This window comes from Melopsittacus undulatus, chromosome 8 (genome assembly GCF_012275295.1).
Source record: "Melopsittacus undulatus isolate bMelUnd1 chromosome 8, bMelUnd1.mat.Z, whole genome shotgun sequence".
Lineage (NCBI taxonomy): Eukaryota > Metazoa > Chordata > Aves > Psittaciformes > Psittaculidae > Melopsittacus > Melopsittacus undulatus.
Genome location: NC_047534.1, coordinates 24,775,690 through 24,800,335, shown reverse-complemented (window position 1 = coordinate 24,800,335; position 24,646 = coordinate 24,775,690). Strand labels below are relative to the sequence as shown.

The following is a 24,646-nucleotide window of genomic DNA, read 5'->3' as shown; positions in this document are numbered from 1 at the left end:
TGGAAGATGCTTCAAACTAGTTGTTAGATGTTGGATCTGCTTTTTGTTGTAGCAATTTCCTTGCCTCGTTCCCATTACAGAGGTGATGAGGAAAGAGGAAAAGGAAGAGAAGACAGGAGGACTGAAACTCCGCTTTCCTTTTTTATCTCCAAATGAGTGCCTAAGGACCTGGGTACTGAAAGAGTATTGTTAATGAATGGATACTGTAAGATTTACTAGGCTACTTGCTGTGGGAAGTGTGGTTTAGTATAACCTGTGATTCAGACTTCCTATTGAGGCATTTTCTGCACTTACTGTACCTCAGCAGAGCAAACAGTGCTGTGAATTTCTATAGACCTAGTAGGTGGAATGCATTCTTACTCCATTTTTTTTTATTCTTTAAAAGGTTAACCTTATGAAAAAAAGAAAATTGTAATAATAGCTATCATTCAAATATCTTTGGTTGTGTATACCTGTGCCCAGAATACAACAAAATGAGCTTTAGTAAAACTGCGGAAAATCAATGGCAAAGCAAAATCAGAGTGACACAGAAGAAAAGTTGATTTCCAGTAGCAAAGTGAATACAGAAATGATGGGGAATACATTGACACAGATACCAGAATAATAGTGATTGCTTTGCTTTATAGTGTGTTTATCTAATGCAAAAACATTTTCCCCAGATGAATTCCTTCATTATAGATACCTTCCGGTGTTTGTGTATTTTGTGAATTGCACTATTTTAAGAGTGGAAATACAAATTAATTTCAAACTGTGACAAATAAAACCCCATCTCATATTGTACATGGCGCAGGTACAAAGACCGCCTATGAATGCCACTTCAGTGTTCTTGTCTTGAGTAACAATGAGGACTATCCTGATGTAGAAATGTATAGCACAGACTGAAAGGCAACTACCACTCCATTTTTGAAAGATTTAAGCATCTCACAAGACAGTGCATTGCTTCTGTGGTAAACACTGCTGCAAGGAGCCATCACCTCTGCATCACATATGTTGTCAATATTGTGGATTCCAGCACATTGATCAGTGTAAAAATTGAGAAAAGTTAAAGTACTGGGGGCCACCCTTGCTTTATCTGGAAATAAGTACTTCATGTAATCCCACCATAGTAAGTTTGGGGAACTTCATGTCTTTATCAAGCCTAAGAAAGTGTTCTTGTTGGAACAAGCATATGAGACTGTTCAAAGAAAGTTGGCTAAGAACAAGATAGACTTTGTAAAGTGCTTTGAAATGGCTGCATAGGAAATTAAGAGGGTGATTTTTCTATGTTCATAGAGAAATAACGTATCTTGTTTAAATTTCAGCTAAGTTATTCTGAGTGCATAGATACTAAGTAAACACAGTAAGGCTGCTAAAAAAATAAGCTGATCGTTGCACCAGGAGTCTTAACTTCTTCATTCATTTCATCAGGGGCTTGAAGTTCTTTTTTAAAAAAACTCTTTATAAAGGATCTATGATTTATCTAGGAAGCCAGAATATTTCTAAGGCTCTAAAATTTATCCATTTCATTCTACAAAAGCAGAAATTATTGGTATTATAATGTGTATAATAGAACCATAGAATAGTTAGGGTTGGAAAGGAGCTTAAGATCATCCGATTCCAACCCCCTGCCGTGGGCAGGGACACCTCACACTAAACTAAATATGATGGCCAGTGTCTTTGCAACTTCATTCTCCAGCTCCTTCAGGACTCACGGATGGATTTCATCAGGTCCCATGGACTTTTGCACACTCAGGTTCTTAAGATGGTCTCGAACCAAATCCTCTCCTACAGTGGGCCCAAGGTCTTCATTCTCACAGTCTCTGCATCTTCCTTCCAAGACTTGGGTGGTGTGCTCAGAGCCTTTGCCAGTGAAGACCGAGGCAAAGTCATTCAGAACCTCAGCCTTCTCCAAATCCAGGGTAACCACTTCTCCTGATAGCTTCCGAAGGGGGCCTATGTTGTCTGTAGTCTGTCTTTTATTCACTATGTACCTATAGAATCTCTTCCTGTTATCCTTAACATCCCTAGACAAGTTTAATTCTAACTGGGCCTTAGCTTTCCTAACCTGGTCCCTAGCTTCCCAGACAACATCCCTGTATTCTTCCCAGGTCACCTGTCCGTGCTTTCACTTTTGATAAGTCTCTTTTTTCCTTTGAGTTTTTCTCAGCAGCTCCTTATCCATCCAAGGAGGTCTCATGCCCCTCCTGCTGCACTTCCTAGTTGGGACACAACACTCCTGAGTTTGCAGCAAGTGATCCTTGAATACCAACCGAGAGTCTTGGGCCCCCCTTCCTTCTAGGGCTATATCCCATGGAACCTTGCTAAGCAGGTTCCTGAAGAGCCCAAAGTCTGCTCTCTTGAAGTCCAGGGCAGTGATCTTGCTGCACGCTCTTCTCATTGTCTTGAGGACCTCGAATTCGACCATCTCGTGATCACTGCATCCAAGACTTCCCTGGAGAGTCACATTTCCAACGAGCCCTTCCCTGTTGGTGAGCACGAGGTCAAGCAGGGCACCTCTCCTCGTCAGCTCCTTTATTGCTTGCAGAAGGAAGTTGTCTTCCACACAATTGAGGAACCTCCTGGATTGCTTGTGCCAGGCTGTACCTCCCTCCAACAGATGTCAGGGTGGTTGAAGTCCCCCATGAGAACAAGGGCCTGTGGGCGTGAGGCTGTTCCTATCTGTCTGTAGAGTGCTTCATCCAGTTTGCTCTTGATCAGGTGGTCTGTAACAGGTCCCCACAGTAATGTCTCTCATTGCTTTTCTCCCTTTAACCCTGACCCACAAACTCTCTGTTGACTGCTCACCTGTCCCCAGAGTTCCGTACTCTCCAGCCTATCCCTAACATAAATAGCAACTCCCCATCCTCGCCTGCTGGGCCTGTGTTTTATATACACATAATGTGTGTATGTTCATGCAAAGTATACAAATACATTTTGAAAGAATGACAAGATGTCTGGAATGTGTAATTTGAACCCAATCCATGTTTATAAAGACTGAACAAAGGAGGTTTTGATTGTATTTTAAGAGTGGTTTTGTAGATCCTAGAAAACTAACAAATTGATAAATAGTTAAGCAGTTGAATGTGGCAATGTATCATCTCCTCTCTCCCTCTTTGTTGGACATAAAAGAAACCTAAATTGGAGCAAATTACTTAAGGAAGTAATTTCGGTTTTCTAAATTCAAGAGCTATTGCCGTTCATGTACTTCATCATAATATTCCATCATAAATGAAGTTCTGACCCTTTGAACAAAGTGATTGCAAATTTCTTGCTCAAGAACCTATGAAACAACTCCAGATATAGTTATGGGCTTTGTTTTGTCCTTGTAGGAAAGAGTAAGACTCTGAAAGCGTTTCTGATGTGTCTGATTACTTTTACTCAGTCTGACCTCTGTATAACCTGCTGAAAACATAACTTTGAATTTACTTCTCTTGAGCCATTACATTTCAAAATGACATTATGGCATCATGTTGGGAAGCACCTCATGTCCTGTGTGTAATAACCCCAAGCCAGAGGCAGAAAGGTAAGCAAATGGGCATCTGAAAAATAAGAGATCCTTGTCTGGATTTTAAAAGATATTAGCTAAATGAATCAAGTATCTGAAATTCACAATATGTGTATGCTTTTTGGTGACATAGTCTTTGTTTTGTAGATTTGCAAAAAGAAAGCTTTAAAATGTAAAGTAGTTGTGACTCTTCCAATTTTCCATAGATTTTTTTCTGTGTACTTCCTTATTATTGCCTGAATCATTCTCTGCATCTGTCTAGTATTTCAGACCCTGAGAAAGGCTCTGGTGGTTAGGTGTTTTCCTTTATTTCCCTGCTTGCTTTTTTTCTCCTGTTCTTTGTCATAAAATAGTACTCATCATTCCTCCTAACTTACTACTTGTCAGCATTATTCTCTCATTCAGTCTAGCTGAGTATTCTTTTCTGACATTTACTCTCTCCTTAAGGGACTTAAGAATAATAAACCTCATTATGCCGTTTCTTTTCCTGTAAAATGAGCATTCAGATCTCAGAGGGTGCAGTATTGTCTGAGGCAGCTTTTTTTACAGGGTCACTTTTGAAGGTATCACAAAATATAAGGTTAGATGTGAAACAGTCACAGGTTTTAAACCAAAATTAAACCTGTTTTGTTGGCTGCTATGGTAAATGAAATTTCATGTAGTTGTGAATAACAGAGAATAATTTTTCATTTAATTGAGCTCCAGGATATTACAAACGAATACAGATACAGCATGGTGTGCTCAGATTTATTTGGAAATTAATCGTATGCACACAATTAAGGAAAAAAGAATAATAGTTTGTACCCTTATAAGTTTATCAAAGGGAACATAGATTGAACCTAAGGACACAAAATGTAGTATTTGTGGTCACTGATCAGTAAACAGCAAAAATGTTGAGGACAGTGAGTAGCTTTCTGCTTCATTAAAGCCTTAGGGAGTTGGCCTCTGGTACTCAGTACTTTTCCACTTCTGTGCCTCAAACTTTGATTCTGCCAGAGTTAATGAGGTACTACTGACACCTGCAGCTTCAGTGCCCTCTAGATGATTGCATTCAGCATGGGAATTGGAAACCCATAATTAAAAAAAAGCAAAAGGCAATTACTAAATGCAGAGTCAGCCACATTTTGTAATACCCAGTAATGACATACAATCATGTAGCTCTTTCCTAATGCATAAACATTATGAGAATAAAATGGCATTGAAAAATTACAGTAGCCATTGTTTTAGGATTTAATTTCAAAGTGAGTAAGGAATATGTCTTTCCTAACACACTTGTAACGCTGAAAAGGATAAGTAAGAATTATTTTTTTTAAAGGGAAAAAGTTAATAGCAGAAGCATGAGTAGCATGAACTATTTTTTCATCTAAGTCTCTCCTGTTCTGCTTTTTATAGCTCTCTTTGGGTTTACAGACTCTTACTTTCATTAAGATCAATTAGATGCCAACCATAGTCTTGTATTACTGTCAATGATGATTCATGAGTATGGCAACTCTTCCTATATATTTTTATTTCCAGAATTTGCTTCAGGTTGAGTATGGTTTTGGTAAGCTCAGAAAGCTTCCATAGAACTTTTCCTACAGCCCTTTTCCTTCAGTGACAAATTTTTAATAAAATTTTATTACATGCTGGAAAACACTTAAGACCAGAGATCGTTAAATTGAAAGCTGAAGCTCTTTGCTTATATTACTTACTTTAAAGAAGTCTTCATTATTAGCACATTATCCTGATTGTAAATGAGTTTTAGAGGTTTTTCTCAACTGAGTACAATCAAGGGAATTTGGAAAAAAAGCACCAGGCATCTCTTATTTAGTCCATAACCCAGACCAAATGTAATTCTTCTTCAAGTTTTAGTGTCATGATCTTTAGAATCATCTTCAGTTCTTCATTTCATAGAATCATAGAGTCAACTAGGTTGACAATTTGACCTTACTCCTCTTTGTTCTGCAGTATAAGTAGCTGTACTGGCCCATTACCCCAGGGTTCAACTCTGAAATTAGCAGTGGGCTAATGTCCTGAAGAGGTAACTGGTAACTGTTTATTGCTGCACTTTTTGTGGCTATTAACTGCAGGTCAGTTTGCCTATGTATGAAGAATACTCCCGAAGTCTCACTTCAAATATCCTCTTATTTAATTAAGGTCTTTACTTATCAGATTTTTCTACAAAGTCTCCCACAATATAGTACATAACGTCTCAAAAATGCTGTGGGTTACTGCGTGACAGAGGTTGAAAACAGATATGAATATATAAAATTTATATTTCTTAAGGGATGCTTTAAATAACATCAAAACTACAGATTGTTAGGTATCACTAGTGGTCTCACATGGACCTGGGGCTCAGCATGGACAGCTTACATCCATCTTCTCAAATTCTGCTTCAGTCTAAGGCCAGGCCCCTATGCCTAGAGCTTCAACAGCTTTCTGGACAAGCTTACTTGTCTTTTCCCCTATCAAAAGACAGAAAAGTTGTCATTAATTACTTTTCAGATAATTATTTGAGAGAGAACTTTCCTCACCTACTCATATATCAAGAGATGATTTTTTTAATGTTTCTCTCCCCCCATCTCAGTGACAGTGGAGACAATTTGGGAAATGTATGGTATTTCTAATTTCAGTTAAAGTTGCATTTAGTAGAACAATAGTAACATTTTGTTTTATCCTGTGACTTTCCTAGCTGATGTGTTTCTTACAAGTTCTGTTAAAAAAATTGGGGATGTGAGCAATAAAACTGAATTTATGTGTCTTTGCAGTTTCACATTAGTAAAACTATTTCAAGATTTGTTAGTATTAGCACTTTTTTCTGGTGATGTTACATGTAAGACATGCAGTTAGCAAAAGATCTAATGAATCATTTTAAGTGGCTTACAAATCTGAATGCAATTGTGAAAGTAGTCCCAAGGAAATTTTATTACCCAAGGATATATTAAAGGTTTATTAGAAAAGTATTAATGTGGGAATCATAGAATAGTTAGGTATGTATTACCAATCTACTGTTACAAAGCTTCAGTCAATATGTGCGTATGGAGCCAGGTGGGAAACATTAGAGATAGTTAGGTGATCTTTTTCTTTGATTTGAGCAAAGATGTGAAAAATATTCACAAAAGAAATCTTGATTGACTCTGGACATTTTGGATAATAGTAGGAACTTTCTAGCAATCTGATTAAAAACATTGCATTGAATCACAAAGCATAAGAAATACAGAATCAGCTGGTGATAAACACAAGGCATTCAAGTTCAATTTAGTCTTGAGCAATTTAAGAAATCTCTTACTGGCCTTTACCTGAAGTCTTATCTTCTGGAATTAAGCTCCCATGACCTTGCTTCAGCTGGAACAGTTACTTTTCCCCTCTTAGTAGTTGGTGCAGTGCTTTGTTTTCAGCTTTAGTCTGAGAACAACACTGATAACACACTGGTGTTTTTAGTTGTTACTTACTCTGATCAATGACTTTTCTGTCTTATGCTCTGCCAGTGAGAAGGAGCACAAGAAACCAGGAAGGAGCAGAGACAGGACACCTGACCCAAACTAGCCAAAGGGGTATTCCATTCCACAGCACATCATGCCCAGTATAGAAACTGGGGGAAATAACCCTGAAGGCCCAGATCACTGCTCAGGTCGGGCTGGGTATCGGTCAGCAGGTGCTGAGCAGTTGTATTGTGCATCATTTGTGCTTATTTTTTTCTTTTACTTTTCCCCTTTTAGTTTTATATTCTCTTCCCTTGTTATTCCCCTTATCATTATTATTGATGGTAGCAGTAGTGGTTTGTGTTATACTGTAGTTACTGGGCTGTTCTTATCTCAACCTGTGGGAGTTACATACTTTCTATTCTCCTCCCCATCCCTCCAGGATTGGGTGGGGGGGGGAAGAAAGGGGAGGAGGGGGCAAGCGTGCGGCTGAATGGTTCTGAGTTATAGGCTGGCCTTAAACCAGGATATCCCCCTTATTCTACTACATTTAGTATTTTATGTTAAAATAACAATACATAAAATGCAAAATACAGAAATAAAAATGTTATTGTCAGTGACAAAGTAACAATCTGAAGGAATGTGCTTTCATGTAATGGAAAAGCAGTCTTCAATTGTAACAAAAATCTTACAGTGTCAAGCCTGTATTTGTTCAAATCCTTAAAAATTAAATTGATGGTACTTAAATAGAATGTTAAAGTGGTAAAAAATTGAGTCATATGATAGATGACTGTGGAGTCTTTTTTGTTACTAAGTAGTTTGAGATAGTTTACAGCTTGGTTATGGAATCTTCTATTCTCCTATCTTTTGAAAAATAATGGTCCTCATCTCTGTTGATGGAACTGTGGTCATGATGATCATCATATTGCCAGGTGTTCTTTTAGAAGAACTGTCTTAAGAAGGGACTCAGCAGCAGACAGTTGGAAATGGATTGAGTCTATTTTGGAAATCTTCCTCTATCTTTTCTTAATAAGCAAGCATTTTTTAAGGCATGGCTGCAGGAAAAAAAATCAAAGTCTCAATTCTCCAAATGACCCCATTTATGAAACTCAGTTTGTGGTTCCAGAAGGGTTCCAGCTTCACTGAGTTGATGCTCCTGGGGTCTGTAACTCTTCTGATGTCAGGCATCTTTTGCTTTATCTTCTGAAATCACAGATGTTCATTTCTGTAACTTCAGGACCTGCTTTGTTTATCTGGGAAGACGGTAATTGCCTGTAAAGCCTGTAAATTCTGATTGTGTATTACTGCTGCTCTTAAGTGTAAGAGGTGTTATACAACATTCATTATCCCACAGATAATAGCTTTTTCCCTTGTTGTGGCTGTAGAAAATCAAGACTTACTGAAGAAATGTGTGTGTTTGGTTGTTTAAAAAAAAAAAAAAAACAACCCACCAAACCCACCTTAAGATGCCTAAGTATCTTAATAGTCTTATAAAATACTGTTTTGATACTTTCTCCTCTGCTGTGAAGGATAGCCTGTTTTAGAACTTGAGACATGGTGGAGAAATAAAGATTAGCACAAAGTGTATTTATACATGAAATAGAAGCTTTATTTATACATCTAGTTGTACCCTTGAGCATTTATCCATCTCCCTAGCCACACTTTAATTTTATATGCCACAAAGTATTAGGTGTGTAAACTTGCCTGCCCTCTAAGAAAAAAATTTTGCTAAAATTTAGCTGTTATTAGGGAATGTGAAATGATAAGTTTAGATATAATATAGGCAATGGACTTCTATAAACATATTAATATACTTTTTCTTTAGTAATACTTATGTATGATGATCCAACAAAAACTTCTAGTTTTCAAGCCTAATTAATTCTATTTCCTCATCTTGTTGTTTTAGCTACAGATACATTAACAATAGAAATCTAGAGTTACTGCTAAATAAATGGTTATTAGAAAATAAAGAAATTTGAAGTTAAATGATCCATATCAACTGAGCTAATTGCATCCTGTCATTGGACATAAGCCTTCACAAATAACTAGGCCACTCAGAAATAGACTTATACTGTCTAACCTGATCTCTGATACCATGTTTGAGTAATAGTTTGTCAGTAAAAGTTGCCTTACACTGTGAATTTAATATATTATCTAATACAGTAAAGACAGAAGAAACCCTTTTAGACATCCTCTCTCACCTGACATAATATTTGCCACAAAGGTTTCCTATAAAAATTTTGATGTATACTTTGAAAGTTTTATTCTACCAGTTTACCACTTGTACAAAAGCTCCTTAAAAATGCTTTCATCCATATCCTTAGCATCAGAAATGCAGCAAAAAGGAGTTCTAAACACATAACTTGGACCCTAATTCCTATCATGCATGTTGTGAACAGTGAAACAAGTCCAGATTCTGCTTGTTCTTACATGGACATTCATTGGAAGAAAAAAAGTAGGTGACTCTTCCTCTTAATTTACAATCTAGCTCAGCTAGGCAGAATTATAACCACCAGTTGTTCTCTATTACTCTTAAGTGTACTTTGGTCTTTAGATACTAGATAAAAGAGCTGACCAGACAAAATATAGACAAGGGCAGTAAATTTCATTACAGAATAATTTAGCATCTGACGTGCTGTATCATCACTTCTGAGTGCTTCTAGAAGTATTCTACTGCTCTGAAGAAAATGCTGTCTGCTGTCCAGATCATTATTATTTATTATTTAAAATGGACTAATACAAGTTAAGTTCTTTCCAGACACATGGAATGATATATTTCATACTTTTAGGAGCCTGTATGGAAAGTCTTGCTCTGTCAAGCCGATATATCACAACTGACTCCAGTGCACCCTGGCAAATTTCATACTGGCCCATAATCCAGGAAACAGCTCAAAATGGTGAAGAGAAAGGACATAGATAAGCAGGTGCCATAATACCCAAGTCAAAAGTGATTAGGAAAATACATGTTTAAATAAATAATGTGGAAACAAGTTAATGTATGAGTAAACAGTATGTCCTCTCTACCCTCTCCCTTGTAAATGCTGCCTGTTCTTTATTATGGAGGTTTCCACTATCTTGAAATTTGGGGTTAGACTATTTTTCATTATTCTAAATTTTTTTGCCACAGTAATCATTAGGCATAGGATCAAGCATAATGGAAAACTTTGAAAGGCAGAGGTGTTAAAACTTAAGCTTTTCTAATTATAGGCCTATTTTGTGTTTAATCTTCTTCTTTCATTTCAAATTTCATAGTGACAACTTCCTGATTAACACTTCACCACACACTTAATGCAAATGGAGCCAGGAGTACTACAGGATTATGTGTATTTTGTAAAATGGCTTTAAAACCACTTTGTACTTATGGGAATACATTATCAGGTAATTTGTCAGAAAACACACACTCTAGAACAGAAGTGCTGTAAGCTACAGATAGTGGCATTAATCTTGGCTGAATTTATGCACAAGTTCTGCTGTGCTAACACAACTGTGTAACTGCCAGTTTGGAAATATATGATGGCATTCCAGCAGGAATGCATTTTTTGCAGTTCTAGTACCTTTCAGCTATTTAGTAGCAGGGGGCAGAAGTATGTAATACTTAGTACACCTGCATAACTGAAGAGAGTAATAAGAGCTTTACAAGTTCTGTTTCTTCATAAATTTATGTTTCTGAGACAGTAATAAAGTACAAACAATAACTGCAGCTGTCTTATAATTGAGCTGACCTGAACATCCAGAGCAGTCCAGCATCAGCTGATAGAAAAAGCAGCAGAAACAGCTCACGAAGGAGAACTAGCAGCCTGGATGATCTGAAGCAAACTCTCCATCGCAACATGTCACTCAGTCTTTTCTGGTTGTCCTTTGTTTGTAGGCAGATTACACATCCTTTGCTGTTTTTTGTTTTGTTTTTTTTTTTTTTTTTTGTTTGTTTTTTTTTTTGTTTTTTTTTTTTTTGTTGATTTTTTTAGAGTATTCCAGCATAGAATAATAGAATCCCAGCCTGGTTTGGGTTGAAAGGGACCTTAAAGCTCATCCAGCTCCAACACCCTGCCAGCCAGCAGGGACACCTTCCAATAGACCAGATTGCTCCAAGCCCTGTCCAACCTGGCCTAGTAGTTAGTTACTTGAGTAAAAAAGTTCTTAACAGGTACATAGATGAATGCTGGTGATATCAGCAGACCTGTGAGGACATATTGGCAGTATCATATGGTAAACCATGCTTGTACAAAATAACTGTACTTATAGTGAGCATACTAACTCACCAGGAGTTAGTAACTCCCTTTTAGATAGGAAAGCTTTCCTGTACTTTAATTAAACAGTTCAATAAAAAACTTGATGCATTTCTAAAATGCCCATGCTTTGATAGAAGCACACATGTATCAAGAAGACCTGGGAGTTATAATGCAAAAATCTACAGTAGAACTTCTTTTCCTTCTATTTCCCCCTGCCTATATTTGCCTACCCCAGTATTGCCAACATTGTTGTTAGTGATTTTACTGTCTTTAAACAAGTCAGATAAAATACAGTTGCAAGGTACATCTACAACCTCACTCATTCACATCTCTGAACATATCTGGAGTGCTTAAAACATTTTTGCCTACTATTTCTAGTTTCTTTGTTTATAGTGAGGTGACTTTAAGTGAATGAAGTATAGGCTCATTTACTTATTTGAACTTTTTATTTATCACCTTTCCTGTGTTGTAGCTCCTAATATGAAGTCCAGAAGTATTTATCATATTTCTTTCCTGTGTATTATTGAAAATACAGGATTTCTACTTCAATTTCTTGTCACAAATTCTGCCATAAAGGAATGTCTGTAATTGAAATACCAGCCACTAGGTAAAATTGAAATTAGCCTGGTACTGAATAGTGTTCATTCTGTATTTTCTGCAAGGTCATATTTTTGGTTCAAAAGGAAATTTTTTTTTTTTTTTAATTCATCAAGTTATCCAGATGTATCACCTATCAAGTACAATTAGAATGAACATACTGGTGGTTATATATATGTTTATACAGACAAAAGTTTATTACTATCTGCATATATCTATAGAATCATGTATTATTAAACTTAGACTTACTATTTTCCATTTTCTGATCAAATAGTCTGCTTTTCAAAAACCACAGCAGTTTCTTTGTACAGTGAACAGTGATTCTTGCACATCATGAATAAAATCTGCCCCACAACAAACTTGTAATGAGTTTTTGGTCATAGCTTATCTGGGAGAAAAAGTTAATAAGAGGGATATTTGTTTGGTAATTATTACTAATACTCATGTAGTGAAGCTGATTTAACTGATGAATGTTAGAGATGCCTCGTCTCTGGGTATACCTCATCTCTGGGTAGGAATCGTATTAGGTGCTCATTGAATCCAACACAAAAGTGTTTGCAAATGGGACTCTGGTTGCTTTATACAGGCAATTACTCAAATTTATTCAGTTACCTGAATAAAATCTACATTCATATTTAGAACAGTCTAGTCATAACAAAAAGAGTGATAAATATAAAAAGATTAAAAGATTTTATTTCAACTGACCCATCTCCAAATCTAAACGCTTGGTTTATTGTGAAAAGCGTGTGCTAAATGATGACGGGATGGGTGATTCAAAGAATTAAAAAGCCGATATAGAAGTGTGGAAAGAAGTGACTGTCATGGTTTAAGCCCAGCTGTAAATGAGAACCATGCAGTCTCTGTCTCACTTCCCCCTCTTCCACCCCCCCAGAGGGATGGGGAGGAGAATCGAAAGAATATAACTCCCACAGGTTGAGATAAGAACAGTCCAGTAACTATGGTATAACACAAATCATTAGTGCTGCCACCAATAATAATAATAATGAGAAGGGAAATAATAAGGGAAGAGAATACAACCACTCACCACCCATCGACCAATACCCAGCCCGGCCCAAGCATTGATCTAGCCCTTCCCGGGTAACTGCACTCAGTTCTATGTCCTGGGCATGACATGCTGTGGTATGGAATACCCCTTTGGTTAGTTTGGGTCAGGTGTCCTGTCTGCTTCCTCCCGCCTTCTCCTGCTCCCTGGCAGAGCATGAAACTCACAAAGTCCTTGGTCAGAGTAAATATGACTTAGCAACAACTAAAAACATCAGTGTTACCAGCGCTGTTCGCAGGCTGAAAGTCAAAAACACAGCACTGCACCAGCTACTACGAAGGAGAAAAATGTCTGCTACTGCTGAACCCAGGACAGTGACATAATCTGGATAATTTAACACTAGGAGAGAAATCTTTTAGATTTAATGATTCCTTTGAATTCAAACGGCTAAGAATTGTGCATAATTCAGAAGTAAGCTTAAATAAAGGCTTGAGTTTATTATTTGGAAACAATTTTGTGTATGAAATTATCAGTGTGAGCCTCTAGAATACCTCACCACTGAAGAAATATTAATTGAATAAGGGGTAAATCCTTGTGTGTAAGGCAGGATACTTGCACTAGCTGACAACTTTACATCAATTGTCACTGATCCAGCATGGGTGTGCTGGCTGTACAGAGAAGAGAGCTGTTCTCTCCTTCTCCTTTGTGCTGGAAGTTGTGGCTTTGCTTTTGGCCTCAGTGTTTCTAAGAGAGGGCCAATAACCAAAGGGATCCTGTTACCTGTTCTTGTAAGGGTAGGAATATCAAAGTTGAGGGTAGTCCTTCCTTGCATTTAGGAGTTTTATTCTGTCAAATATTGATAAAATATTAATGGAGGTATACTGAAGCAGATGCTTCTGTATTGTATGCTTTTCCAGTTCGATTCCTTTAACTGGTGCCCCTCTGTGTTTTTTTGCCTTAGGCTAAATGGCATCAGTATGAACAGCTAAGCAAACCATTTGTTTTAAATCAGTTTTTCACAACAGAGGATTTGGGTGTATTGCGCTATATCTATATACATCTATAAATTCTCCCTCTTCTAAAAATATAACCAAAATCCACCACACCTATTCTTAAACTTTGAGACCGCTACTTTTCACTCACAATTTTTCCTGTGGAGGAACCGGACTATTCTGGTTTTAGAAGTCCAAGACTTGAACGTGTGTTCATTATTTACCAAGCAAACCTGTTAAAATGTATTACATTTTTTAAGATTTCTACTTTTTTTATCCTGCTGAGAACACAATTTTCAGTATTGCTTTTCCATGTATTCCATAGCCCTTTGAACATAATGGATGCCTTGTCTGATTTACACCAAAACCAGAAATAGGCTGACAGCATTTTAAAGCATCCTATATGCAATTAGAACTACAGGTGTGTCTTTTCATGGAAGTTTTAACATTTTATTCCTTTATTTTAAAAACTCACTGAAATTTCTGATGGTTTAGATTCATTAAATTGGTTGAGTCTTACATTGTGGTTTTAGGTAGTTTTCTGATTTTAGACTCATTCTGAAAAATGCATTAGAACTGCAGAGTCCTTGAACATAGGAATTTCTTGATAGCATACCTTGCAGAAACACAGCTCAGCTTCTCAGCCGATTCATAGTGATATTGCTCTGTTTAAATTACGTGTTATTTCTTTATTAACGTTGAGGAGCCAAGTCAGAGTAACTCACGCTGCTTTTACAACCCTCGGTTGTGCGAGGTCAAGGTCTCTCTGGGAACCATGTAATGGAAAAACTGTTACATTTCTGAGACTGATCAGCTGAAAGCGTGGGTACAGAAAAAAAAACTTTTGATTTGTCTGTAGTTAAGAGGACTTTATAGCTGCTGTTTTGTCTGTTTGAAGGTTTGAAAGGAGATACCTAGCAGTATGTCACACTCATCAAATTTTGCAGTTTGTCTGGTTTTCGGCAATTCAGTATATATTGCTGTAGCACTGAGTAAATACCAAAGGCATACAGGACGATATTGTGACCATACATTGCAAATTAATTATTTACATGTTGGCATCCTCTGCTGTGCAACAAATTAGAGATGCTGGCATACTTCTAGTTCAGTACTTGAGAACTTGAGCTCAATTGTGCAAATCCTCAGGGGAACCAGCCTCTGCCTTCTCAATTTCAGTGGTGAATGTAATGTCATAATTTGGACTGTCCTGAATTTTAGTATAGCTGCAGTTCCAAATTATGAGACAATTGGAAAAAATACATGTGATTTGGTGATTCTGTGATTCATAGTCCTTCAGGTTTCTCTCACAGAGTGTCAGAGCACTGCCCTAGAGACCTGCAAAGAAAGAAAGTTCAATGCCCAACTCCCATTGCAAGGCAAGTGGGAGAAAAAAGCGGAAAAAGCAACTCCAGTGTATTATTTTAAGATTAGCCTATCCTCCATAAGGTTGCATAAAATTGTTTCAGTGTCAATTTAGAGCCCAAAATAGCAGAAGCACATCAATTAGCTTTGTTTGAAAGTATTCTTCAAAACAAAGTTACTGACTTGCATAGAAATTCTGTCATAAGGCAGTAAAGTGGTTACATAAGTGCCAAAAGCAATTTAACTGGGGCAAGGTGATTCTTCATGCTCAAACAGTAACATTATGCCTAAATATTTATAGCATATTCAGTGTTCTATATTACACAAGCTGATCAGAGAGCTCTAAACACAGCAAGCAAGCCTAAATCTCTATTAGGAAGTCATTAAGAAACCCAGTTTATTTCCCTATGCATCATTTAGGTATTAAAGTGCATATATTATTTATTGAAGATGTTTTGGTGGTTGGATGTGGGGTGTTTTTGTTGGTTTTTTTCTTAGTGCTAGAAGCTCTAGAGAACAGTAGAATACTGATCTGGTAGGTAACTTAGCATGTATTACGAATGTAAGTCTGGACCCCACCTGCTATGCTGTATTGTACTTGTACAAATGATGTACAGCCTGTGCTCTGCAGTTGGATAGTTTTAATTTTTTAACTTTTTAATTTAGTGTATTTCTAAAACTTTGATATTGCTGTGCAGAATGTAAACTGCACTTTACCTGACATCCTGATTTCTATCTGTTGCCATCTTTACATTTTAAATGCACATGAAGGCTCAGGAAGCCTAAAATGTATTCACTCATTTCACATATTTTGGGCCTAAAAAATTACTTATATTTGTTTGGAGATGGAATTATTTCTGTATTTTACCACAGTATTCTTAAATTTGATGAACTGCTATTTCACTTATTGTCCCTGTGTGGGGTAGGCCATGTAAAATGCAGCATGAGCAACTGAATGAAACAAAGGCCTATTCCTATTACTTCCACTAATTAAGTGGTCCTGCAGTTTGCCATGCAGTACTTTGGTTTTCTCACCTGTGAAATAAGGGGCACTTTCTACTGCAAAACACAGTAGGAGAGCTATTTTGAGCATGCTGCTTGTTATCAGGTCTACACTTGTGGACTCATCCAAATAAGTTTCAATTTATGATGTGACAAGCAAGAATTCAAAACAGGGAGATTAGATGGAGACATCCTTGCGTGGGTAACTCTATTAGTGACATGCAGATGCATTATAATTTTATTTAATTATTTTTTAATATTACACTGGTCACCTTGTGCCTTATATGTTTTCTGACATCTTATCCTTAATTTCTGGGTTGGGATGAGCTGGTGATTTGCGATTTTGGGAGAAGGGTGGGGTGTTTTTGCTTCATTTTTTAATGAACAGCACTATCTAGGTGATAAATTTTCAGGTACCCAAAGGCTGTGATTTGTATAGGTGAGTCAGATAGTGCTCTGTATCTGTCTTTGTAATCTTTCAGGTACTCTGACTGCTAAATTTCTTATGAGTCGGAGTTGTTTCTGGCAGATGACGTCAAATACGTCTGAAGTATAATATCCAAAGCAAACATAACGATCTGGTGGTACTGAAAGGAGCTGCAGGAGATTTGCAGTCTCAAAATGCATACTCAAAGCTGTTGTATTCAAGGTGTGCTGGAGGAAAAAGACTTTAAAATAAAATAAGCTAGAATATTTTAAAAGCTGTTGTTTATACTTAGGATGATCTCCTGGAAATAAAGTTCATGTAATACCATGACAAATGGCCATAGAAGACCCTAAAAATCATGCTGGAGTTTACTCTCTGTTGGGGGTCGAGCATGGGCACTTGAACAGGCCTACAGCAAGCTGTGAGAAAGTGAACTTATGACCCCAGGTTAAAAGAAGTGTCAAGATCAGCAAAACAGGAATGCAATAACAGGATGCCAGTAATTGCAGAAGCATGATGTAACGCTAAGCTGAAGCGAAGGTGTGAAACCAATGAGAGGTAAAGGGGAGCGTGTATCCCTCGTGGGCAAAGTGAAGCAGCCAATCAAGTAATGCGTGATCGCGTGTAAAACAGTATATTAAGAGCAGCCTTGTAATCAATAAATGGAGCATTTTGTGAACCTACATCGTATCGGTGTTTTCTCCCCTCCACCTGGCCGTGGCAACTCTCTCTTTCTTAGATTTCAGAAATGTACTCAGAAGTAAGAATTGAAGGACACTTTTCATAGTGGGAGGCAGCAAAACATTGTAAAGCTAATCCTGCTTTTCAAAAAGAGTATTAAGAAAATACTGATTTCTAAGTGCTTGGTATCAGGTCTGCAGCATAGGTAATATTCCACAAAACTGCTCTTTTAATAATTATGGGATATGAAAAGTAGTTGGAGATTTTACAATGTCCAAACCCAGTCATTTCTCAGGTTGCCCCCAATACTTTTACTTGACTTAAAGAAGCAACAAATTGTAACTTGATAATTGAAATACAAATGATTAATTATACAGATTCCAGAAGTCTATTACTAAGTCATCTAAGGGCACAATAATTCAAGAAAGGCTTGATATCCTATGTGGCAAATCCAGTTATATTTCTAGGCCAACCACACAGAGCTTTCAGTAAGAAATGTAATTCTTGGCCATTGTAGAAGTTATTCTACTTTTCATTTTATCTAGGTAATATAGGTTTAGGTGTATTTGGTGTAATAAAGTGCCTTGAAAGCAGTTTAGCAATGATATTTTTATGCTTTTAAACATATCCAATAGCATATACACTCCTATGTGATAATAAACAAAGGTTTTAGGATCCACATCCCCTGAGATATTTTTTATGCAAAAGATGTCTGTGGACCTTAACAGCACAGTATCAGCTGAGTTATAAAAATGTCTGCAACATAACGTTATGGTAACCCGGTGACCATCATGTAGTGCCATGAGATCTGAACTCAGGACTGAAATCCTGTAGTACTACACAAACTTTCTTTAAAATCTGTGCCAGAGTAGGAAATTAGTCTAAAGGAAATCTCAGACTGGAAAGGACATAGAAAAAGCTGCATTTGGGAATTAAAACTAGAGGTAAGGGATGTCTTACAGGAATCACACCCGTTTTTGTAAGGAACTGAACCTGCTCAGCTTCCACCGAAACCGCAACGATTGTACCTTGGAGTTTGCGGGACCAAACCCCTAACATGTTATCAACAGCTTTCCCACCTCACTTGGCTATCCTCAAAATCCATGATATATGTGCAGCTCACACTTCACTACATCATCAGAGGCAGCACTACCCTTCAGAAAATGTATCATTAGCCCAGTTGACTTCAAAGAAAGCAAACTGTACAGCAATAGAGCATTTCTGTCACCTACGAGAGTCAGGATAAACAAAAGCTACACCTATGGATGGAGCAGAGGAGACCTAATAGGACTTGTTAAATTTCTTAACTGGATTGTATGAGGTGTAATTTAGTTTTTCTTCTTTAAGGCACAAACTTTGCTATATTGGTATATACTCCTAAATTAGGAGATGTTTTTCAGGAGGTATTTTCCTCTTTTTTTTACATATCAGCCAAATGATTACAGAGAGACAGAAGCTGTAGACAGCTGTAGGAACACCTACCCAGTTACAAGCAAAATCCTAACAGATAATCATATAAACAAAATATTTTACCAACTCCACTGGAGTTCTTTTATGCAATGCAGTGTCACTTGCTCATGATTGTACTGAAAGCTTGTATTGTTTTTTCCTGACAAGATGTAATTTCTATTTCCATGGGCCCATTTTACAAATCTTTACATACATAGAAAGTTTAACCTGGTTGGCATACTTTGCTGAGTTTGCTGTATGAACAACAAGATCGGGTATTTTTAGCAAGGAAATGCCTGTTTTGGCAGAACGTAAGTCCATTAAATTCACTTTGCATATATATCCTCTACTAAAGTAGAGCAGGTAAACAATAGGCTAAATTAGTAGAGGTAATAAATGAGAAATTATGTAGACTTGTGATGCTTAATATGTTGCATTTTTCATTGGATTAACACAAAATTACTGGGCACAGGTGCATTTGTAATTGGGACTCATTTGGAAAATGTTAGTGTTCAGTGACCCTCAAAGTTTAATAGCTGGGTTTTGTGGTGTTGTTAGGATGCAGCGCCATTTGAGTAATGTCGGAATGCCATCTGTCCTCGCATTTCAGTAGCTCTTCTTTCATTGCCGAAGTGTTTCATATGTATTTAACTGCAGGTCTCAGTTCTGATATCTGCAGAAAATTGCAAATATCTTTTTTATTAAGAATCTTTCTCTTTACTGCACAAGTTCTCATAACCCAAAAGTGTCTGGCAGTAGAAGAATTACCTTGTACACAAAACATGCCTGAATGTCATGTATAGTAAACTATTTATACATTTCAGAATTACACAGGTTAGTTCTTTTACCACTGGAATCAAGCTGCACTTTAGATGAGTTTCTTTTTTGTTTAATTTGGTTTTAAATCCTAAGGAGACACACAGAAAAAAGTGCAAGCTAGAAAATCTGGCAACCACAATGATCTTACAGAGCAAATCTAGCTTGTCAGAATGTACCCAAACTTAAAATATTACTGGGCTATTATTAGGTCTTTTATAGGTCTAATGGAAGTGATTAAAGATTTCCATGGCTGTAAGAGCCTTAAAGAAATGCTATCTGATAAGTTCTAGATTTCAGGCTGTTCTTTGGCCAGTTGTGATTTTTCTCCACTCTGTTGATTTGAAAGAAAGTAAAATTAGTCTATGCATAAGCTGTTTAGGTCAGCAGTGTTTGGGGGGAGCTGGTATATGGGGGTATTCACAGCTTTAGAGATAGTAACAGATGTAAACTGGAATGCAACATTCTATTAATGGTTAAAATACTTTATTGTTTTGACTTTCTTTCTATTTTTTTTTTCATAGAAGAGATTCCAGTAATAGAAGAGTGAAACATAAAACAAGAGGACAATTAATGCTGCAGTGAACCAGTAAAGCCTAAAAATGATGTGGGCAATCAAATAGCTTTTAATGCTTTGGTCTTGGATTATTACACATCTGTGCAAACTCAAAAAGTATTCGTGTCAATCCTGTTGTTCATCCTCTCCAAGGAGGCAAATAAAATTGTCTGTCTCTGCTCTGTTTATATTAAGAGTACTTGACAGGCTGGGCATTTTAAACATTTACTTTGGAAACTACTGCATAAGCTACTCAAGACATGCACAACTTTAGAACAAAAAAGAATTTCACCATGAATAATTTGATTATTTTTTCTGTGTTTTCCTGTAAGCCATCATGAGCCATTTACAAATTGGGCTTTTTATTGCTATTATTATTATTACCATTAAGAAATAATCTAAGACATAAGAGCCATTCAACTCCTGGTAAAAATAAATACTAATGGCAAAAACACCACTAGGAAATGGCTTCCTTACTGTCCTTTGTGCAAGTGAATGTCTACTCTTTTAACCACAGAGTATTTGAAAATATAAAATGGGTACTGCCAAAAAAAACCCCAAACCCAATATAAAAGAGCAGTGTATGCTCTAGAGAACTTGCAGTGACCTTCAGATCTAAACATTGGCAAGTGTAATAGCAGTTGGTTCAAAATCAGTGGTGTCTTCTGGAAGAAAACAGGAAAATACATGCAAAAAAGAACAAAGCCACCATTTTCCCTAACTCTTAGGAAATTGTCACCTTGTGGAACTTATAAAATGCCTAGATAGTTTTTTTTTCCTTAAATACTGTAAATATACCTTTAAATGTAACATGGTTTCTTAAACTTTATTTTTGTCTTGTCAGCTAGGAAGAATAAGGACCAGGACATAAGCATGAACTGATTAAGAAATGAATTATGTAATTTGACTGGTGGTATTTAATCTCCATCTTGTGCCATCTCTTTCTTCTCTCACAGCTGTGCACACACGTGCACTTATATATAAATTACTACATTATTCATATCAAGTTTGTATCTCATGCTATACTTTAGGTATTATACTGATTATGTATGCACATATGTGGGGTAGCTGCTCGCTAAGCATTATTTAGAATTACTTAGATCCTCTTATGGTGGTCATTATTGATTAAAATATAGTTCTCACTGTAAATGTTTAGCCTGACTAGGTTCCAAACTTCTGTGATGCTTCTCCTTAGTGTTTAATTTTCCTGAGCAGCCTTACCTAACAGATGACTCCAATAATTTCAGTTTTTAATTGTCTCATATGCTTTATACAAACATATGCATGTCTGCTACGTGACTAGGAGATCGTGATGTTTTGCCCTGAGCTTACTGTAGGCTATTCTTACGGGTTTCACAAGGTCAGTATGAGGAAAGTATTCCTAAGTTTTGTTTTCAGTTAATGTAGGTACTTTTAGCTCTCTCTGTCGTATAATTTTACCAGAATTTTGTTTTGTTCTGTTTGCTTAATCTTCTCAAAGCATGTGACTTAGATATCCTTTATCTTGTAGTTAAATAGAAATAAATACATCATTTTGGCTCTGTGTTGAAAACTGAGGCACAATGAATTGTCACAGAGCTGCTCTCATTGATCCTGAGAAAATGGATTGCGTACATGAGGGGGTTTCACCCCTCAACTTCACAGAAATATAAATGAGAAACTGCAGTTTTACAAGGAAGTGAGGCAACTGAAATAGTTGAGTGATGGTTCTACTAGAAAACATATATTTATATTGTCAGAAATATGCAACACTTTCAAAATAAGCTGAGCTGTGCTAGGAAAAAAAACCCAGCAGATTCAGAGCACAGTGATAAACAGATGTGGCTTCTTTTTGTTTGTGCATAGCTAGGTACTTTGGGAATTGTTTTAAATTGTCATCTATTCCCTATTTAGATTGTTAGAATAGCTCTCCAGCTAATTCTGGAGAAGGGCAGCGCTCTCCTGCAAGACCTGTCTCCTTTACCAGCCCCTTGTGGCTGCCTTGGAGGCATTTGTGTACCAACTTACATATTGTATGCCTAAATAGTTAATGGAGTTCCACTCCCTACTGTAAATTCAAATACATTCTGTATAGTACCAGAGGAAGATGAGCTATTGCTGTTTTCGTCTTCCGTTTCTGTGCTTCTTTCTTACATATGTGTGAGTTTGCTACTCTTCGTGACGGACTCCCCTGGAGTGGGTGCTTTGCTCTGAGCTGTAACTGCAGGTCTCATCCTCAAGCTCTCTGGAGTTCAGGGAGCACTGCACTGGCTCTTATATAGAAAGGATGTTCAATTAGAGACAAGTTCCACTGGTTTGAAGTGGTTAATAATTGGTTTGGGTTTTTTCCCCGAGGAGGTTGACTTTAACAGAAGAATTACATAGTAGGGAATACTGCAAACAGCACTTGAAAACTTCAAGATATCTTCCCCAGATCTTGACAAATGAGACTTCTTGACTTTTTTTTTTTGAGTAGGTTTTTTTTTCTTCTTTTTTGAAGAGAGAAAGGACCCCAGAACACTTAAGAAAGAAAAAATTTAATCAATAACGTACATGTTATATCCAGCATGATATCCTGCTGGAAGGCAGCTGCATATGTGAGGTAAAATTCTGCACTCATAGTAATGTGATGGAAAGGGTGATTTGGGAAATCAACATCTAAATACATCATCTGTCATCCCAAGTGATTTATTTGAAAGAACAAGTCCATTGCCTCTAATGGCTGTTCAGCCATTTGAGGTCATGGTGAATGTTCATCTCAGAGGAATTACAGCCAACACAAATGCCCATGAAATGTGAAGAAAAGAAAATGTGGTCTTTTGGTACCCAAGTTAAAGATGTCCGACTTTGGAAAGGAGGTATTTCTGGGTCTTGAACTATGCACCTTGACCAGAAAAGCTCTGACAATTTCATCCACCTCCTACATACGAAACTGCTCTTGTTGTTCACAGTAAGTGCTACAAATCCTTGAGCAATTTTGGATTTCCTAGATGTGGCAGTAAGACATTTCCATCCCAAAGGAACAAGACAACTTAAGTAACATAAGTGCATTGATGGAACCTGTATTTGTGTTGGCAGGTCATCTGGCAAGCAGTTTTGTCAACAATGCTCTGGAATCTCACACGAGCAAATGCTGACTAGAAAGTAAAAGTTGTGCAGTCATGCCAAACTTTTGCTACATGGGAAGAAGAAAGATCCAATAAGACTGTTTCTAATACAGGAAAGAGTTGAACTCCATATCAAAGTTAAAAAAGACACACTGAGATCATCAAAAAACACATGCAGATCATGATCAGCTTTGACTAACAATATGATAAATAACTGGTGATGATGGCTGTGCAATAGCTGAAGGAGTGTGATGTTCATCAATTAGAAACCAGACAGGGAATGCAGCAGACCTGTTGCTGCTCCCTGGCTTGGCAGGATTCTGAGCAGTGCAGCTGGGGCAAGTGTTTTTTAAAAGGCTGTTAGAGTCTCTGGTCCTACTGGAAAGGCAATCATATGAAAATTGAAACACCTCAAAAAATCTTCAGTTTTGGTTTGGGAGAGAAAAAAGGGGAAGATTACTAGGATACAATATTACACGTGAATATTTTCAGCATGAAAGATGATGAGAATTGGAATTTTTCCTGTTTTCTGCTTTCCTAGAGATGGGAAATGCTGTGAACACTTGAAAAGTTGACACTGGCAAAGTGTTTTCTTGAAAACAGCCTCACCTAAATATCCCAAGCTTCCCTTTTTTGTGTAGAAATGAGTGCAGCATGCTGAGAAATCAGGCATATATGCTGTGTGTATAATTTGCTAATCTTAAGCAATCTTGAGCAGGAATCAAATTCTGAAACAGGAAGCCTTAGCACAGGCATTTATTCCCTTCATAAAATTTACTGAAAATGCAGTTTATAAAGTATTTAACAATTTACAATACCTGACTTCTTAGTTTTTTATCATTATCCTGACTTTTCAAATGTGACTTTCTTGAAATGTAATTTATATGACCTTTTTTTTCTCTTTTTATTTCCCATGTCCAGCAAAATGCCTCAGCAGCGAAAGAGAATTTTCATGTGGCACTGAGAAAGGAGGAAAATCAGAGCTTCCAAGACTGCGATTCTCAAGATGTAAGCTTCTCTCACCTAGAAATCGGAGTCTAATCTAAGTTGTATGAAAACGTTAATGCCTTAGATGATTAGCAATGTGACTTACTTTTCCTACTCAAGCTGGTACACAGATTTCATAAGCCAGTCACATTCTGCACTAAAGTTCTGAGGAGCAAATGCTCTTTGCTGTCAGTCTGTGCAGGCATACTCTCTGGGTTTCGTTTCAAGACTACTTAACAGAACTTGTAGAGCTATTGCAGGAAGGGCAGCAGTGGAAAAGATGTGATTTGATGTTCAACTGTTTCAAGAATTCGCCTGTTCCTGAAGAGCTGTCACATTACAGTGAGATCCAGAACCTTGTTTACATATTCTTTCCACTAATAATCAGGCACAGCTGTCACAGATGCATCATTTGATAAAACAAAACCTTCAGGGAGATGTAAGAGGTGACAGTGTAGTAACTGACAATATGTAATCTTGTCCACTGCCAGTCTAGGAAAGCTGCAACTGTGCTTTTTTTATGACAGATCTGACAGAAAGCTGAATCTGCTGCTTTTATGAAGGCAAAACTGTA

The 24,646-nt window shown here is 37.1% G+C and overlaps 1 protein-coding gene across 2 annotated transcripts in view; it reads left to right on the top strand.

Annotated features, from left to right (window-relative positions):
• Nucleotides 1-24,646, top strand: part of LUZP2 (leucine zipper protein 2) — a 179,311-nt gene that overhangs the window by 141,006 nt on the left and 13,659 nt on the right. For both annotated transcript variants that reach the window (XM_034065547.1, XM_034065546.1), the window contains one exon: nucleotides 24,007-24,093. In XM_034065547.1, coding sequence (XP_033921438.1) covers nucleotides 24,007-24,093 — 87 coding nt within the window. The remainder of the gene's footprint in view (nucleotides 1-24,006; nucleotides 24,094-24,646) is intronic.